At 40.0% G+C, this 20,428-nt stretch overlaps 1 protein-coding gene across 2 annotated transcripts in view; it reads left to right on the top strand.

The window, feature by feature from the left end:
* The window catches only part of LOC125455968 (protein unc-79 homolog), a 224,657-nt gene that overhangs the window by 118,247 nt on the left and 85,982 nt on the right, over positions 1–20,428 (top strand). For both annotated transcript variants that reach the window (XM_048538588.2, XM_048538586.2), the window contains exons 28-32: positions 2,279–2,565; positions 5,813–5,995; positions 12,256–12,418; positions 14,046–14,195; positions 15,076–16,290. In XM_048538588.2, coding sequence (XP_048394545.1) covers positions 2,279–2,565; positions 5,813–5,995; positions 12,256–12,418; positions 14,046–14,195; positions 15,076–16,290 — 1,998 coding nt within the window. The remainder of the gene's footprint in view (positions 1–2,278; positions 2,566–5,812; positions 5,996–12,255; positions 12,419–14,045; positions 14,196–15,075; positions 16,291–20,428) is intronic.

Below are 20,428 nucleotides of genomic sequence, written 5' to 3'. Positions count from 1 at the left end.
GACCAACAGCATAGGCAAGAGTAGGTGAGGCATCCTGTCAGGGCAATATCGGGAATTAAGAACAAAATTAAAGTACAGAACCTCAAGAATTCTAACCCAACCCACGTGCAAATTAGCATTAAAGAAAGGAAATTTAGAAAAATGCATGGGAAAAGGAGTGATGCAAAAAAAGTGTTTTGTTGGAGAAAGGGTTTCTATTTTGTGGGGCCCTGGCATCAAAATTGGTACAGGAAGCAACTGTAACATTGATGCAAGTTCCATTTGAACCAATCTGACTAATGTCCCAGTCAAGAGGTAGTCACCAGGACTTTAAACTAGTAAATGGTTGGGGTGTGGGAGGGGGATGTTAGCTCAGTTGAAGACAACAGTTTCAAAATCAAGTAACAGGACAGAGAGTGAAGAAATATCAGGAATCCTACTTCAGATACGGCAGGTATAACAAAACTCTAAAAAGGATATTGATTAAATCAGAAAAAAGAAGTAAAAAACAGTCATGCAGCATGGAAACAGACCCTCGTGTCCAACTCGTCTGTGCTGGCCAAGTTTCCCAAACTAAACTAGTCTGCATTTGGGCCATTTCCTTCCAAACCTTTCCTATTCATGTACCTGTCTAAATATGTTTATAGGTTGTAACATACATCTGTCACTTCCTTTGGCAGTTCATTCCATATATGAACAACCCAGTATGTGGAAAAAATTGTCTTTCAGGTCCCTTTTTAAATCTTTTGCCTCTCATCTTAAAATTAAGCCCTCTAGTTTTGAACTCCCCTACCCTATGGAAAAGACTTTTGCTATTCGCCTTATCTGTGCCCCTCATGAATTTATAAACCTATATAAGGTCTCCCCTGAACCACCTACGCTGCAGTGAAGAGAGCCCCACCATATCCACCCCCTCCTTACAACTCAAACTCTCCAGTCTTCATAACATCCTTGCAAATATTTTCTGCACCCTCTCCAGTTGAACAATATCCTTCCTATACAACGTCTAAAGCATGAGTGCTGAAGGACAGGTTGGTGTGTACGGCCCAAATAAGAACTTTGTGTCTAAATGCATGGAGTGTAAGGAATAACTTAAGAGTTGTAGGTACAAATTCAAATAGGAGATTAGGTTATAATAGCCATGACTGAGATGTGGCTGCAAGATAGTCAGGACTAGGATCTGAACATACCAGGTTGTAAGGTTTACAGGATGGACTGGACAAATAGCAGAGGAGGTGGAATAGCCATTTTCTAGTCACTCTGGGACTCTCCCTAACTCCAATGATTTCTGAAAGATCATCGCCAATGCCTCTACAATCTCCTCAGCTTTTTCCTTCAAAACTGGATTGTATTCATCTGGTCAGTTGATTTATCCACCTTCAGACTTTGCAGCTTCCCCGGCATTTTCTCCATAGTGATGGCCACTACATCATCTCTGTTCCCCGACTGTCTGTGGAATGCTGCTAGTGTCTTCCATTGTGAAGACTGATGCAAAATACCTGTTCAGTTCCTCCACAATTTCTTTGTTCCCTATTACTACTTCTCCAGCTTCATTTTCCCAAGGCCCAATGTTTGCTCTTACTTCTCTTTGACCTTTTAGATATCATGAAAAAAATTCTCTTGTCATTTTACATTACTAACTAGCTTACTCTCATATTTCACCTTCTCACTTCTCATTGCTTTATTTTAGTTATCCTTTCCTGATTTTTAAAGGCTTCCCATTCTTGTGGCTTCTCTCTAATCTTCACTATTTTGTATGTTTTTCTTTTACTTTTATACTGTCCCTGACTTCCCTTGTCAGCCATGGTCGCCACATCCTCTCCTGAGTACGTTTCTCCTTCCCGGGGATGTATTCCTGCTGTGCTTCTGGAGTTAGTCCAGAAACTCCTGTCATTGTTGCTCCACTATCTTCCCTGATAGGCTGCCCTTCCAGTCAGCTCTGGCCTGTTCTTGTTCCTGTTCCTGTTCCTATCAGGTTGCCCCTCAACCTCCATCCTTCCCGTGAGAACAACCCAAGTTTCTCCAACCTCTCCTCCTAGCTAATGGCCCTATGTTTGTGTAAACTGTCTGAAGTGAAATACTTAACTTACAATATTATGCACGTATTATTTGTCACCAATAGTTTGGCATATAATTTAACTGTTCTCTTTAATTGCCATTTCTGGTGTATTAATTGAGTCAATTCTCACTTAATTTCAATTCCGTGACCATTTCTATTATTTTTGCCATTTAAATTAGTTAGTGGAGAGTAAAACAAAAAGCCAAGACAACTAAACATTGGGTTTTGTGCTACATACAGGTCAGCACGTTTCAGAGGATGATGCAGTTATTAAGGATCCTTTACCAGAGGATGCCGGAATTGATCATCAAACAGTCCATCAGCTAATCACAGTTCTAATGAAATTTATGGCGAAGGATAAGAGCAGTGCTGAAGCTGATATCAGCAGCGCCAAAGCATTCAACACAGTTAAGCGGCATCTATATGTGTTACTTGGTTATGACCAGCAGGAGGGGTGTTTCATGATTGCCCCTCAAAAAATGAGAACATCCACTTGCTTCAATGCTTTTATTGCTGGAATAGCACAGGTAGAGTATGTCATTATTAAGGTATTTATAATTGTAGTGCAAAGCTTTAGTTTATTTTTGGCCTTTGTAAGATTGTTTAATAAGTATGCCAAGTAACTGAGTGGTGTGTCTATTAAGCAGTCTGTAAAACTGTCAAGCACATGCCATTGTAAAATCAAGATGTTATTTTCTTCCTTAAAGATTACTGCAGTTAATTTTCTCTGACTTTATCCCATAGCACTTTCATAACTGACCTATACTTTTCTGCAGACCATACCAACGTTGTATGTTAAGAAATCTAACACCTTTGTGAAAAGAAATTGGTTTTTATCGGTGCTGATATTTCCTTCCACAAATCACATGAATAAGAAATGAGACAGACACAGAAGATCAATATTAGACAATGTTACACTTCCTGTTAGTCCTGTTATTGCTGCCAAAGGAATTATGATAGGCCCCTAGAGAACCTGCTGACTGATCATAAACATGATTCAATCTGCAGTCAAGCATACAAATGAACTGGAGTGGGGACCAATCTTCTTCCTTTCCTTGTGCCTACAAAATAACAATAACAATCTTTCAAAAGTGATTTTGTTGATTCAAGTACATGAAGAAATCTGAAGAATGTGTGAAAAGTTCTATAACCCCTTACTTTAAAACATACCCTTTGACATGAGAGAGAAAAGAAATGTGGCTGCCAATTAATTTCCTTGAATTTTATCCCACAACACTTTTTCACAGGTGTTCTAAATGTCTCTGCAGATCACACTGATATTGTTTGTCAAGAAATCTTACAGCTTTGCTGATAAAATTGGCTTCTGGTGGATGGCAATATATTTCTGCCCTTGCAGCATCCCATTGGTTCCCTTCCCTTAATGGACAATTTCACATTCCCTGGACCCTGGATCTCAACCTTGTTACTTAAAGTAGACTTTGAGTCAGCCTAGTTCGCCTCGAGTGGTAAGGATTTTCAACTAGCCCATCATCCACTGTGACTTTGGAAGAAAAACAATTTGATGGTTTGAAATTCCCTTACTGTGGCTTTGCATTGCTGCCTTTAGAGAAGATCTGCCAGTTAACTGTCTTGACTTGCCTTGATACAGCTCATGCTCACAGTTACGTAACTCTAGCTTGATGCTAAGTATTTCTTGGATTTGAGCGCTTGACCAGAAAAATATCTTGGCCTATACGATGGTTTCATGCTTCAGTCGTGTCCCTGTCTGCGTCCCTTCTTCCTCTCTGGGAAAGAAATGAGCAGAAAGAACACTAGATGGCACTCTTCAACAAAGAAAGAAAGACTTTTGCTAATCATTCTCTTTCGTTTCTCTGAAAACATTAACCAAAAAAACCAAAAATTGTTGTCCTACCAATCATCATTAAAATGTTGAGTCGTAGTAATCATCTTTGATTTAAATTAAACTTAGCATTTAGCCCTTCTGCTGCTATAATTGAATTCATTCACTATTCTAGCATCCCTTAATTTTTACATGGGTGTTTAATGCCTTGTGTAGGCAATGGTAAAGAATGTAGTTTTCTTCTAACCCTGTATTTCAATCATTATCCATTACCTGCTAGATCTTCATTGAAAATAAGTTATGGAACACCGCTACGGTTAATTATGAACGTCCTGTTCCATGGGGCTGCAAGCTAAATAGAATGAAACACTTTGGGAGAAAAAGTGCCTTTGTAACTGGATTACTTGCTATTCAGTTTCATTGACTTTAATGGAGCTGCGTGCAGTACAGCAGACAGTGAAGTAATCTCAGCCCTTTTAGGCCTCCTGGTTCAGGCCAGTTTCATATCCATTTTGTTTGACTTATTCAGGCTTACATATTGTTCTGGCAGCAACTGTTTGCTGACATAACTGAAGCTGTTCATTTTCTTGTTGCTTGTCTGCCATTCCTATTGCTGATTGTGGTTTGACTTCTAGACCCCACTTCAGCCCTATAATCAGACAGTTAGTTGCAGATGTATTGCATGCTGCGTGGTGAGCCAGTTTGCTGATCTGATGATTCCAAGACTATTTTAATTTAATGTATAAATAATATGGTAATGTATTGTTATTCAGATCCAACGATCTTCCTAGTAAACAGAACTAGCACCTTATTAAAGTCACCTATTCTCCTGAAGTGTGCATACATTAAAGACTCCCCTTTCTTGTGATGTGGATTTTTAGCATAAAAGGCAAAATTAATATTTTAGGGTGGCAACTGAAATGCAACTTAGCCTCCATGCTTCCATAATTTAGGAAACCTAAGAGTGTGGAAAAATTTGCAGACGACACTAAGGTCGGTGGAGTTGTGGATAGTGACAAAGGATGCTGTAGGTTGCAGAGAGACATAGATAAGCTGCAGATCTGGGCTGAGAGGTGGCAAATGGAATTTAATGCAGACAAGTGTGAGGTGATGCACTTTGGTAGGAGTAACCAGAAGGCAAAGTACAGGGCTAATGGTAAGATTCTTAGTAGTGTAGATGAGCAGAGAGATCTCTGTGTTCATGTACACAGATCCTTGAAAGTTGCCACCCAGGTTGACAGGGCTGTTAAGAAGGCATACAGTGTTTTAGCTTTTATTAATAGAGGGATCGAGTTCCAGAACCAAGCGGTTATGGTGAAGCTGTACAAAAATCTGGTGCGGCTGCACTTGGAGTATTGTGTACAGTTCTGGTCACCGCATTATTAGAAGGATATGGAAGCTTTGGAAAGGGTGCAGAGGAGATTTACTAGGATGTTGTCTGGTACGGAAGGAAGGTCTTACGAGGAAAGGTTGAGGGACTTGAGGCTGTTTTCATTAGAGAGAAGAAGGTTGAGAGGTGACTTAATTGAAACATATAAAATAATCAGAGCGTTGGATAGGGAGAGCCTTTTTCCTAGGATGGTGACGGTGAGCACGAGGGGGCATAGTTTTAAATTGAGTGGTGAAAGATATAGGACAGATGTCAGAGGTAGTTTCTTTACTCAGTAGTAAGGGAATGGAACGCTTTGCCTGCAATGGTAGTAGATTCGCCAACTTTAGGTACATTTAAGTCATCATTGGACAAAGCATATGGACGTACATGGAATAGTGTAGGTTAGATGGGCTTGAGATCGGTATGACAGGCCGGCACAACGTTGAGGGCCGAAGGGCCTGTACTGTGCTATAATGTTCTATGTTCTATGTGCCATATGTGATAATGTGTAGGAGGCAATCTACCTTATTGGTTTCATTGACTAGTTTTGTAAAACAAGTAGTCATGAAATGTTCGATGTTTAATTCCACATTTCTTGTAGGTTATGGATTACAACATTAGTTTGGGCAACCAGCTCCTTCCTTTGGTGGTGCAAGTGCTCAAGTATTGTACCTGTCCACAGCTACGTCATTACTTTCAACAACCCCCACGCTGTTCCCTTTGGACTCTGAAACCTCATATACGACAGATGTGGCTGAAGGCTTTGCTAGTGATTCTGTACAAGGTATAACTACATATTCAACTGAATTAATGTTGTAGTCTTGGCTAGGGTGATAGACTATCCCAGATAATGCATAGAGATTGCATTGAGGAATTTATGGTTAGACAACATTCCTTGATTGTAATCCTTTAGTGATGTAGAAATATGAATGAAACATTGAGTTTCTCTGTGTTAAGTTAAATCACCAACTGGATGATGAATGATTAAATGTAAGTGAGACTGATTGATTGATTGAATATCATGAAGTCATATTAGTTTCTTGTTAGCAATTTAGTAAATTATCACATCTGGGACTTGCAAGATATTTACTATTTATTACTCAATAATTTATAACTATTTGAGTGACATTAAATGTTTGTACATGGGATTTTTTCAAACCGTTTATAAGCAGTTCTAAGTTTAAAAACATGCCTTTGCTATCGCTGCTTCATGAAATGTCGGCATTCTTCCATGCAAAACAACAACTACAAAATAGTGTTATTCTCTCATTTCTTTAATAACTCAGAGAAGCCCTTGTAGAATTTTAGATAAACACTTTAATTTGCAAGTGGAAGTCAAGATGGAGTTGACTCAACTATTTTTGTTCGGATTTTTCAGTGGAATATAGTCATTTTCTGGCACTTAAACAGTTCCAATTCTGCTTGTCAGTTACTGGCACTGCACTACATAATGTGGCATGCCATTACTCTGAAGCCAAGACTTTGCTTTCGTAAGAACTGTTTAATCATCATTCCTACCAATGTTGTGGATAGATATGTCTGAAGCAAGTAGGTTGATGAGCTTAAGATCAAGTAGATCCTTTCCTTGAGCTGATGCAGGCCCAGTTTTGAAACTGCGTCTTTCAGTACTTCAACTAGTGTTTATAACCACTATAACACAATAGTGGCATAAGTTAAAGTACCTTCTGTGTCCTTGTTTCCTTCAGCGATTTCTTTAAGTAGTTTCCAGCATTTTGGAGTATTGTTTCATTGGTTGACCCAGTGGATGTAGTTTGTAATAAACAGGAAATTTATTTAGATAGTAGGAACTGCCAATGTTGGACAATCTGAGACAACAAGGTGTAGAGCTGGATGAACACAGCGGGGCAAGCAGCATCAGAGGAGAAGGAAAGTTGATGTTTCGGGTCTAGACCCTTCTTCAGAACAAGGGTCTAGACCCCGAAACGGCAACTTTCCTGCTCCTCTGCTGCTTGGCCCGCTGTGTTCATCCAGCTCTAAACCTTGTTGTCTCAGGAAATTTACTTACCAGTGTTTGACCTGAAGCTATGAAACTTCAGATTGTCTAGAGTCAAAGTTGAGGCACAAGCCCTCCTAACTACATTCAATACTACTACCTATATTTCATTGTTCTATACACGGCACATGGCTTAGTGGTTATCTCTGTTGCCTCATAGTGCCAGGAGCCCAGGTTCAATTCCACCCTCAGGTAACTGTGTGTAGTTGACATTCTCCCCATGTCTGCGTGGATTTCCTCTGGGTGCTCTGGTTTCCTCTCCCCGTCCATAATGCAGGTTAGGTAGTTTGGCCGTGCTACATTGTCCATAATGCCCAGGCACGTGTAGGCTAGGTAGATTTAGCCATGGGAAATGCAGGGTTACAAGGATAGATGGGTCTGGATGGGATGCTCTTCAGAGTGTTGGTGTGGGCTTGGAGGGCTGCATGGCCTGCTTCCACACTGCAGGGATTCTATAATACCATCATTGGCACATTTTATACTCAGAACTGGTGATGTGAGATAATAGATGTTAGCGGATAGATACAAATGTTGGTCAGGCTTTTGTTTGACTTGACTTTGGAATAGCTCTTACCATGTGAATATTTCTAGATATTAATGAATTCTTTGCAAAATAAATGCGGTTAGGACTGCCTGAGTGTACGCTAATTTAGTTTTTTTGAGATGTAATTTCGACCTCTGATGATTTCTTTACAACTGAGTGGCTTTCTAGGTCAATTCAGCAGATCAACTACATATAGTGGTACTAATGTAACATGAAAGCTTACCTTGATAGTCATGGCATTGTTCTTTCTCAGGGTTATTAGTGACTTTTTAAAAAAATCAGAATAATACAGCTATCCTGAAGAACTCTACAGCATTGAAATATACTGCTCAAGAAGACCCCATTCTCCAACACAGTCATTTTTTTTGCTGTTTCCTTTCACTGTTTCACATTTTCATTTTCCGTGCACATCACATTTTTATCTTATGTTAGTGATTCTGCCTCAAAGACTATTGTTGGTAAAGCAATTCATATTATCATATTTCCCTACTGTAAAATTATTTTCCTAACATCCTCCTTCTGTTTCTTTTGTTGTCTCTGCTTTCATGCTGATTTGTTATAATTAATAACAATCTTTTACACTACAAGTCTATCAAATTTTGAAGAATTCTATTTTTAAAGCTGCTTGGTTTTTTTTTGAATAAGTGTAGTTTTCAGACTTCATTATTGCACTGAATATTTGGTGCATTATGCCTGTGGCTTTAACATCCTTCCTATAAGTGTGTGTGACAGAATTATAATAGTCAACTTCTGATTTATAAAATTTTGTTGAGCCAACTTCACCCCATTCCTTGCTTGTATAATTGATGCTTCATTAGAAAACCTAGAACTTGAATTGTCTTCCACTCGCATTTTCCATTTGCAGTCACACCTTTGAAGATCACCTAAACCTCATTGCCTCTGAACTTTTAAATCTTGTGAAGCATATCCATACAATACCCTTAGACTGCTTTCATTTCTAAAATATATCAGTTTCACAGCCAAGGCTTGGCATCACCGGACCATAGCTTCTTTGTTGGTTTCTGCCGTCTGTTGCAAAGTGATGGTGCTCACTATTGACCTTGAGGAAATCTGTGACTGAAGAACTAGCAAACTCTGTTTTGTGGATTTCATCCTTCCCAATATTAATTTCATTCTGACACAAACCAAAAGGGATCTATGGACCTAGATTTTCATTCTGGAGGCAAGAATTTCAAATTGAGCCAGTTTACAAAACATGAGCTTGCCTCTTGTCTAGCGTGTGAGTATAATAATTTCATGGCAAGACGGCCTGTTGTCAGGCTGCTGCTTCTGGAAACAGGCCTGAGAAAGGAACAAAGACCAGCAAATGCTAAGATAGAGTCATTATTAGGCATGCCTCCATTCACTAAGACATTGGCCCAGTTTTGTCATATTGGGCACGCACCCTTTCATTGTCATGTATCCTCCATATTCCCTCCTTAACCCCATACTGACTCACCCACTATCTGTTATGGATAGAACTCTCAAAGCATATAAAAACATTAGGAAGTCTTTGAGATGCTCAAGAAACTGTCAGAATAAACAAATGGCTATTCAGAAACTTCTTTATTCTGAGGAAGGGTCACTGGACCCGAAACCTTAACTCTGATTTTTTTTCTTCACAGATGCTGCCAGACCCGCTGAGCTTTTCCAGCAACTTCTTTTTTCTTCATGATTTACAGCATCCACAGTTCTTTGGGTTTTTTTTATATTAAGCCTATTTAAATCCTGGAGACCTTCTTTCCAACATGGCTGGAAGTATGAAAATCTGGCGACAATAATGACATCAAGCAGATTAAGTAGCCAAATACAAGGCAGAGTTTACTCTAAAAGCAGACCAGGAAGTAACATACAAAGATTTGGACCTATAAACAAGATTGAACTTCATGTTCCTTCCACTTGTACAATTAAAAGTAAATATTTTAAAATTCTGCAGTATTTTTGTCACAGAATTGAAAAATATGATACTACATAAATTTAAGGTTCCTCCTTCAAGGCCAGAGGTGGGTTTCGGTGCTTCTGATCGCTTGGTATGCCATTTACAATTGAGCTGCTCATCATTCAACAAGTTGTAATTTTATGTAGTAGCCAAAATAATTTACATCACTGCAAGTCTAGATGACTTCTGTTAGTGAGGACTTCAGATGTGTATCCCATGAATGAGTGGGCAACCAACAACAACTGCATGTAGATTTCCATATTTAACTGCACATGTACAGACACTAGAAGTTGCTTGTGATTTCAAAGGGTAATAATGGCACACCTTGACCGTTTTGCTTTTGTTACAATCACAAAATCTCGGCTTTTGACACTTGCTTTTCAGCCTTTGTGTATTCTGCATTATCAGAGCTAATTCTCCTTGAAAGAATTCAGTTGCAAGGCAACTGTCAAATTTCAAAATTCTAGAATTTTTAAAGCAATAACTGAGAAAATAAATTATCAGTCATTTTAGAATTTATACAAGTTAAAAACTGCATCTGCTGCTTCATTGCAACTTATATAATTTGCACTATTCACAAACTGGAATCCCCAGTAACCTCTGATTCCTGTGGAAAAATGGCAAAATCAAAGGACATCCATTGATATATGAAAACATTCAGCAAGCTGACGATCCTTCTGACTCGTATTACATGAACTCCTTTGACCAATTTGTTATCTTAAAAGAAATTTGGTTTGACAATAAATGTGAAATTTTTAAATGGGGACATGAGTGAACCAAATGGCTTTTTTCAGCAATTAACATTTGTTACACAGTCGCCATTAATTTTCCTCCTTGTTCAAGATTTTTATTTAATTCAAATATCACCATCTGCCATTGTGGAATTCAAACCATTGTCCTCAGAACATTAGCCTGGCCTTCTGGATTACTCATAAGTGACATTACCATTATACCACTGCACTCCCTAATATTAGTCCCTCAGATGTAGGAGCAAAATTAGGCATTCAACCCATTGAGTCTCTTCTGCCATTCATGACATGGCTAATCTGATAATCCTCAACTCCCCTTTCCTGATTTATGCCCATAGTCCTTGATCACCTTGCTGATTTTAAAAACCTGTCTATCTCTGCCATGAGTACTCTTAACAACCCAGCCTTTACAGCCCTCTGTGTTAAAGAATTCCACAGATTCACTATTGTCTGAAAAAAAATCCTCCTCTCTTGAAATTGATAATCCCTTACTCTAAGATTGTGCCCACTTGTCCTAGATGTTCCTATTAGAGGAACAACCTCTCCATATTTACTGTCAGGTCCCCTAGGAGTCTTGTATATTGCAATAAGGTCTCTCATCCTTCTAAACTCCAATGACTACAAGCTCAACCTACTCAAACTCACCTCATAAGAAAATCCTCCCTACCCAGAATCAGCTTAATGAACCTACTTCGGACTGCATCCAAAATCAATATAAGTTTCGTTAGATGAGCAGACCAGAATGTTTTAGTGTTCCATACATGGTCTAACTACTGCCTTGTATAGTTTTAGCAAGCACTCTCTATTTTTATGCTCCATTTCCTTTGAAATAAGTGCCAACTGTTCATTTGCCTTCTCTATTACCCGCTGAACTTGGTGCTGGATCTGGTGATTCATTACCTAGGACTCCCAAATCTATTTGAGTTCCAGTTTTCTGCAGTATTTCCCCATTTAAATAATAGTCAGCTTTTCTGTTCTTCCAATGAAAATGTATAACCTCATTTCTATCAAATTCTATTCCATGTGCTAAGTTCTGTCCACTCAGTAACCCTGTTCTGTACAGTATGTCTCTGTAGACTCTGTGTCATCTCCACTATATGGTTTTCTCCTCTTTTTGTCGCCCGCAAACTTGGATAGCACATTCACTCTGTCATTAATATAATTGTGGCTCTAGCAGAAATCCCTATGATACTCCAGTAGTTACACTTTATTAGCTTGAACATGTCCTTCTTAGCACAAGTTTCTACTTTCTGTTATTTAAACAATTCTGTACTTGTGCTAATATACTACTCCCAACATCATGGGCTTTTGAATTATTAAGTAAGGTTTTGTGTGGCACATTGTCAAGTGCCTTTTAGGAATCCAAATACATTTACTGGGTCCCTTTCTCTGTCCTACTTGTTATCGCTTCAAAGAACTGTAATAAAATTACCAACGTGATTACCCTTCATGACCCCATGCTGACTCTGCTTTATTTATGATACTTTAAGTGCTCTTGCCTTTACATCTTGTACAGTAGATCATAACATTTTACCATTGTCAGACATTAAACTAATTGACCTCTGCAGGAAAAGGCAACTGCAGAGTAGAGTTTCTCAAGAATTTACGCCAGCAGCTTTTCATACAGCATAAATTATTTGGAGAGGAAACAGTTTAGATCCTCTAGCAAGTTGACAATCTGAGCAAACAGCCTCTACAATGAAGAAGGAAATAGAAATATTTGATATGCTTGTTTTCAAATACATTTTTATTTCTTACAGATTTTATATTGTACTAACGTTCTTTATTTTCTTTCTAGTATCCCTATAGGGACTCTGATATCAGCAAAATTGTATTGCATCTGATCTATATTACAATCAATACGCTTAATGCGCAATACCATAGCTGTAAACCCCATCCCACTGCTGGACCCCTATACAGTGATAATAGTAACATTAGTAAATACAGTGAGAAAGAAAAAGGTAAGATATAAAACTGTAAAGCACATGTTTCTTAATATTTGCTAACTTTTATAAAATAAAGAACAAATATGAGTTTAAAACAACCTATGTGTAAGTTTTACTGGTGTTGATAGACATTGGAGTTTAAAACAGGGATTTATTAGATTTTGTGTAATAAATCTGATTGTTCCACTATATTAAGTTGTAGTCTCAATATTTGTATTAATTATTTTCCTCCTGCCTTCTTGTTGTCTTCAACTCTTCTTGTCCTCCTACTCCTGCACACTTTGCAGGTTAAAATCGCAGGCAGATAATATGTGCAAAGACTAACGCCAGAGCCTTTACTCCTGGTTCCTCCTTGATACAATTATAGTGGGGTAGTTGAGAAATGATATCAATCAGTCTTTTCACTGAATGCACAGTTGGTCCAGAAATGATACTAGGATGGAGAGTTTGATGTGAACCATAGGCACAAAATCAATTTTATCTCCCAAGCATGCTGTAAAAACTCCTTGTCATCTAGCTAATTATCCATCTGCCAAAATCCAAAATACTTTCTGAAAGAAATCTATCTAATTTGATGTCAGCATTATTTTTCCTCACCTTAGGAAAATATCCACGCCCTACATATTATCAGCATTTTGCTATATAGAAACTTATGGACACTGTTTTAAATGTTATCAGTCAATGGTCCGGCGCAGGAAGTGCTACACTTGCCCCTCACCTCCTCCCTCACCCCCATCCCAGGTTCCAAGAAGACTTTCCACGTCAAGCAGATGTTCACCTGCACATCCGCCAATGTGGTATACTGCATCCGCTGTACCCGTTGTGGAGGCCTCTACATTGGGGAAACCAAGTGGAGGCTTGGGGACTGCTTTGCAGAACACCTACGCTCGGGTCGCAATAAACAACTGCACCTCCCAGTCGCGAACAAGTTCAACTCCCCCTCCCATTCCTTAGATGACATGTCCATCTTGGGCCTCCCGCAGCGCAATAATGATGCCATCCGAAGGTTGCAGGAACAGCAACTCATATTCCGCTTGGGAACCCTGCAGCCCATTGGTATCAATGTGGATTTCACAAGCTTCAAAATCCGCGCCCCCCCCCCCAACTACATCCTAAAATCAGCCCAGCTCATCTCCGCCTCCCTAACCGGTTCTTCCTCTCACCTATCCCTTCCTCCCACCTCAAGCCACACCCCCATTTCCTACCTACTAACCTCAAGCTGCGCCCTTGGCCTGTCCGTCCTCCCCAGACTGACCTATCCCCTCCCTACCTCTCCACCTATCTTCTCCTCTATCCATCTTCGGTCCGCCTCCCCCTCTCCCTATTTCTTTCAGAATCCTCTCCCCATCCCCCTTTTCTGATGAAGGGTCTAGGCCCGAAACGTAAGCTTTTGTGCTCCTAAGTTGCTGCTTGGCCTGCTGTGTTCATCCAGCCCCACGCCTTGTTATCTCGGATTCTCCAACATCTGCAGTTCCCATTATCTCTAACAGTGTATGCTGCATTTTAAACGAGGAAACACTTTTGATTTCTTTTTGATGCCCCAATAAAAACTTCTGCAGTTGTGAATAGCAATTGAAGTGTCTTTCATATTTAGATCTGGAGAGTATTTTACTGTTTGCTTTTTTTTTCTCCCTCTCACCAGAAGAAGATAGTGTGTTTGATGAATCCGATGTACATGACACACCAGTTGGAGCTTGCAACAAGGAACCACAGACATTCTTTGCAAGACTGAAGAGGATAGGGGGGAGTAAATCAGTAAAATATCAACCAGTAGAGATGAGTGCACAGAAGAGTAAGTTTTTATACTCCTATAGAAGAAGCATAAGGCTGTCAGAGGCAATTGAGCATTACCTGTCAGGAAGCCTGTAATTTCATGTGTTTCCCAATTCTGTGTGCACCTGTTAGAAAATTGCTACATATCTTTGACCTTGACACACTCCCATGGTCTGCACCTGCTCCAACCAGATAAATAAAAAGACAAGTTAAAATTTATAGCCAAAGCGTTAACAAGCAGAAAAGGTTGCAATTTAATTTGCTTAATTTTAAAGATCCTCCTGGCCTTGTTGTGTTGTCCACATCCCGTAAATAAACGTTCACAAAATCAGCAGGAACAAAGCTTCCATCTGCTTACACACAGAACTGCAACAACTGTACGATGGGCCTGCCCAATTCCAAAAGATTGCTAGATTTCCAAAGGTAAGTAGAGAGGTTAATGTCATTCAAACTACAATGACCTACATCAAGGTGTCCAGCCTATGGTCCCAAGCCCACAGTTCCTAAAACCTCGACAGCTCAAGCAACTTCTGTTTCATTTGCTAGAATATCCTATTTGAAACTTATGGCCTTAAATATTTGCAATGAGGATTCTTTGTATTTTTGCCTTGGATATGTAATAAATCAGAATATACATATTTGTTAGCACCCTCAACTTGGGACATATGTAGATTTATGAAGACAAGAAACTCAATTCTAAGTATGCCTGGGTGGCAACTGTTGTTTTTAAAATTTAGATCGAATTAACTCCTATTCAGTTTATTTGTTGATGTGATTTGTATGTTTTGGCATATAATAATTAATCAATGTTTAGCTGATGCATAGTTGTGAATTTTATTGGATTTTGTTGAAATTGTGTTCACTAATTCTTTTTGTAACTATCATGATTTTTCCTTTAGGCTCAGAGATAGAGTTGTCAGAATACAGAGATTCCAGCCTTTTGCCAGACAATATAATGCGGTGTGGTACATCTCCACAATTGCAAGAGGGTGTTGCTCAGAAGAAGAAATTATATGCAATTAAGCAGCAGTCACTTGATATAGGAAATGCAGATTCTGTCTTATATTCTTTAGACGAACATCGCAGAAAGTCATGCCTGGATAGGTACGAATCATTACGACAAGCAAGCTTTCCTTCCTGCTATCCTCACTTTGAAAGCATGCATGGAAGACCAGAGCAAGACTTGTCTGTCAATGCAGAAATTGGAGAACATCAGGAAAAGTCTTCAGCTGCAGTAAACTCTCAAGAAGGGAAACGAACATTAATACCAGAAGTTAGACTAAGCTGCACAGAAACACTTGAGGCAAAACATGAATCTCCCGAGAAACATCTTCCCTTCCATAAAGAAGAAAGTGATTTGATTGACCTATCTTCTGACTCATCATCTGCCCCTGAGAAGCAATCAATTCTGTCAAGTTCTGATAGCGATTCGTTGGTCTTTGTGCCTCTTCCCCCTCTCAGAATCGTGGAGAGCGATGAGGAATATGAAATGCAGAATACCCCTAATAACAAATCAAATGGAAAAACTAATGTGGTCTCTCACAATACTATATCAAATAGCTTGAATGTCACTCCAGTTGTAAAAGTTAATGTTGAAGATTGCTCCAAAGAGGCAAAATGTCTGGATTTTGGTATGACTTCTTTACTAGATACTGAGAACATTTTGTCAGTAGGTTTTGTAGATGAAAAAGACTTTGAAAATCTAATGCCTCAGAAAAATTCGAAGTGTTCTGGTTGTGAAAGTCCACTAACTCTTAAACAGAAACGAGAAAACCTCAGGAAATCATCCGCTGTGCTTGAAATATCACAAGATGATACTGATGATTTGCATAGAGATGAGATTAAACCTGAAAGCCCATTACCAAGTCCCATTGTTAAAACAGTATTTCTCAAGCTGCCCACAGAAATTGAAGACGGTGAAAAACCAAACACTGAGCCATCTACTGATAAAGATACTGATCAAAAAGATGATAGTGGGGAAGAAACAGAATTCAAAATCCAGATTGTTCCACGTCAGAAGAAACAAAGGAAAATAGCTGTTAGTGCTATTCAGAGGGAATACCTTGACATTTCCTTCAACATTCTTGACAGAATTGGAGATCAAAGAGATACTGGTAAGATGTTGATCATATGCATATCTGAAAAAGTGATATATTGCAGTCGAGTCTTTTTAACATGAGTTGATCCATGTGTTTCCTCATTAGTTGTCTTTTAAATTTTGAATGTGTAACTTATAAGGCACAGCAGTTGAAAGTTGAATGATTCCAAATTTTTCACAGTTTAAAACCAATAATTAGATTTACTGTAATGTAACGTATTAATGTAAAAGTACTAACCTGAAAGAAAGCTCAAAAGGGCGAACAGTTTGTGAGAAGTTTGATATGTGAGTTGATACGTGTGGCAACATTAATTACGATTCTGTTCTCTTGCACAAAAATGCTACCTATACATTTTTAGCATAATTACGTTGCTGTGAGATTTCATGATCATGAGACTGAACAGGGTACACACTTGATCATAAGCAGTTATTTAAAAACATCACTCATTATTATTAAGTGAGGATACATTTAACTGTCCACAAGACCATACAGGTCTCTTTATGAAAATTTGAAAAGTCATTGTTTAACTATTTTTAACCCGTTGTTACTCTGGTGGTAGCGTAATATAGTTTACATAACCATAGAGCTGCACAGCTTGGAAACAAATGCTTCGGTCCCATTCTTCCATGCTGACCAGATATGTAGAACATAGAACAGTACAGCATAGTACAGGCCCTTTGACCCATGATCTTGTGCCGAACTTTTACCTGGAGCCTAAAGTCTGTCTAAACTCCACCGCTATCTCGTACTATCCTCCGTATGCCTATCTAATAGCCGCTTAAATGCTCCTAATGAGGCCGACTCCACTACCCTCTCTGGCAATGCATTCCATGTCACTACCACTCACTAAGTAAAGAACCTACCTCTGACGTTTCCCTGATATCTACCTCCTTTCACTTTAAAACTGTGCCCCCTCGTAAAAGCTACCTCCACCCAAGGAAAAAGTCTCTGGCTTTCTGCTCTGCTGCTTCTTCCTCTGATTATTTTGTACACCTCCATCAAGTCACCTCTCATCCTTCGTTGTTCTGAAGAGAAAAGCCCTAGCTGTCTCAACCTTTCTTTGTAAGACCTTCCCTCCATTCCGGGCAACGCCCTGGTAAATCTCCTCTGCACCTTTTGCAACGCTTCCACATTTCTCCTGTAATGAGGTGACCAGAACCAGACACTATTCCAGATGTGGCCGGACCAGGCTTTTGTATAGCTGGAGCAGAACTTCACGGCTCTTGAACTCAATCCCTCTATTAATGAAAGCTAACACACCATACACCTTCTTAACAACTCCTGCCACCCAGGTGGATACTTTCAGGGAACTGTGAACATGAACCCCAAGATCCCTCTGCTCCTCCACACTGCCAAGAATCTTTCCATTAGCCCTGTATTCTGCTTTCAAGTTTGTCCTTCCAAAATGAATCACCTCACACTTTTCAGGGTTAAACACCATCTGCCACTTTGCAGGCCAACTCTGCATTCTGTCAATGTCCCTTTGTAACCTAGAACAGCCCTCTGCACTGTCCACAACATGACCCACCTCCATATCGTCCTAATAATATCCTAAATTAAACCGCCCCATTTGCCAGCGTTTGACCCATACCTCTCTAAGCATAATATAGTTTTAATTTTGTGCTTTATAAGTGTGCGAATTAAAAGAAGGGGCCATTAGTAGCAATTGCTTATTTCCCAGTTGAGAGGAGAGGCAGCAGACAGCCTAGTAAAACCATAGTTGCAAAGAGATTTTGCAGTTTAGCAATTGATTGCAAGGCTACTAAAGTAGGAGGTTTTATTGCCCCCCTTCGCCTTGGATGGACGTAAGATGGGGGAAGTTGTTAAAAATGAGAAACCCCTGATCCCAACTGTTAAATGGGATTCCTGCCAGATGGTGAAATAGGAAGTGAAGACAGATCATGGAATCACACAACACCGAAGAGGCCCTTCAACCCAATAAGACTATACACTCAAAAATGTACATCTACCTGACTAGTCCCATTTTCCCACACCACTAGCCTTGAATGTTATGACACTAAGTGCTCATCCAAGTACTTTTTTAAGGTTGAGGTTCCCACCTCCAGTATCCTCCCCTGCACTGCATTTCAAATTTCCAGCACACCCTGGGTGAAAAAGCTTTACCTCAAATCCCCTCTCAGCGTCCTGCCTTTCATTCTAAAAGTTTGTTGTCTTGTTCTAGACCCTATGAATAAGGGGAACAGCGGCTTTCTATTCATTCTATCCATTCCCCTCGATCAGGTCCTCCCTCAACCTTCTCTGCTGTGAAAAAACACAGCAAGCTGAGGAGCAGAAAAGCTGATGTTTCAGGTCTGGACCTTTTTTCAGAAATGGCGGAGGGGAAGGGTATTCTGAAATAAATAGGGAGAGAGGGGGAGGCGGATGGAAGATAGATAAAGGAGCAGATAGGTGGAGAGGAGACAGACAGGTCAAAGAGGCGGGGATGGAGCCAGTAAAGGTGAGTGTAGGTGGGGAGTTAGAGTGGGGTTAGGTCAGTCCAGGGAAGATGGACAGGTCAAGGAGCTGGGATGAGGCTGGTAGGTAGGAGGTGAGGGTGGGGCTTAAGGTGGGAGATGTGGATAGGTAGGAGAAAGGAAGGACAGATTAGGGAGGTGGGGACGAGCTGGGCTGGTTTGGGGATGTGGTCGGGGGGAGGGGAGATTTTGAAGCTTGTGAAATCCACATTGATACCATTGGGCTGCAGGATTGCCAAGCGAAATATGAGTTGCTGTTCCTGCAACCTTCAGTTGGCATCATTGTAGCACTGGAGGTGGCCCAGGATGGGCATGTCATCCAAGGAGTGGGAGAGGGAATTGAAGTGGTTCGCGACTGGGAGGTGCAGTTGTTTGTCGCAAACCGACAGTAGGTATTCCACAAAGCGGCCTCCAAGCCAGTGCCACAACAATGCCGCCTGAAGGTTGCAGGAACAGCACCTCATATTTCGCTTGGGCCCCCTGCAGCCCATTGGTATTAATGTGGACTTCACAAGCTTCAGGGTAGTCATATTCTTCCTATAATTGCAGATACCGGAACCCCACACAATACTCCAGCTGTGGCCTAACTGAAGTTCTGTGCAGCTCCGTCATGACTTTGCAGATTCTTTTCCTTTGTTCACGTGATCAATCTTACAAATTTCTGTCTTGTCCCACTATCCCCACCCTAGACTATAATTTTTAACCAATCTGTTTGGACGTGTAATGACACAGCACCAGGGCAAGTAGAATCTGAACGTTCTGAGCAGACCCTTTTTCCTAGGCCCTCAAAGTTGTTACTTATTTATCCGTTTTTCAGTCAACCTGTTGTGGAGCAGGTGGGACCTGTACTTGACCCTCCATGCTCAGAGGTAAGGACTTACCATTGTGCCACAACATCTTTATGTTGCTGAAAGATGATCAAAGAGTAAATATCCATCATCTGCTTACATTTCACTTTAAACTATATCATCGACATGACATGAACATGTGTCCTCCATAAGCCAAGAACTTCAGGATTAACCAAATGAGGAGTAGATGATTACCAAGTTCTTGAGAAGTTGATCAGCAAATACAACGTTTAAACAAGGTTGAGGGACAGGTTTTCTTGTGTCAGGAAACTGGAATCTAAATTGATCATAGACCTGCATTCTAGAACAGGTAGGTGCTTTTCCAGCAATGATTGTGGGGCCTAGGAGGCACAGGAGCAATTCCCTCAGCTCCCATGAGAGAAAGTGCCAAGTTTGAAGGCCATGTTCAAAAACATTCAACTTTTCCACATTTACAAAATAGATATTGTGAAATTCAGTTTTAAAAATGTAATATCTGCAAACTGTGCATTTAAAAGTTGTCAGATGTGAAAGTCATATCGCTTTTGAAGTGTTAAAGTTAATCATAATTCTATTAAAAGGAAGATCTTAACTTTGAGTAATCTTGCCCTCCGCTACAAAAATTCAAGCACCTCTTCCCACAATCCATTGGTGACCATCCTACAACCAACTCCCCACTCCCACCACAATAATCTCTTCTCCCTTCTCTCCCGTTACCAGTTATGGTCATGCACCATGTACCTAGTTATTCATTACCAGGCTAGCCTTCAATCTGCCTGCTTGCTGGATGAGAAATGGAGAAAGATAAATCAAATTAAGTTTTATTGTAATACCTCCAACTGTTTTTGAAGT

The sequence above is a fragment of the Stegostoma tigrinum genome, chromosome 10 (assembly GCF_030684315.1).
Source record: "Stegostoma tigrinum isolate sSteTig4 chromosome 10, sSteTig4.hap1, whole genome shotgun sequence".
Classification (NCBI taxonomy): Eukaryota; Metazoa; Chordata; class Chondrichthyes; order Orectolobiformes; family Stegostomatidae; genus Stegostoma; species Stegostoma tigrinum.
This window is presented reverse-complemented; position numbering and strand designations above follow the sequence as displayed.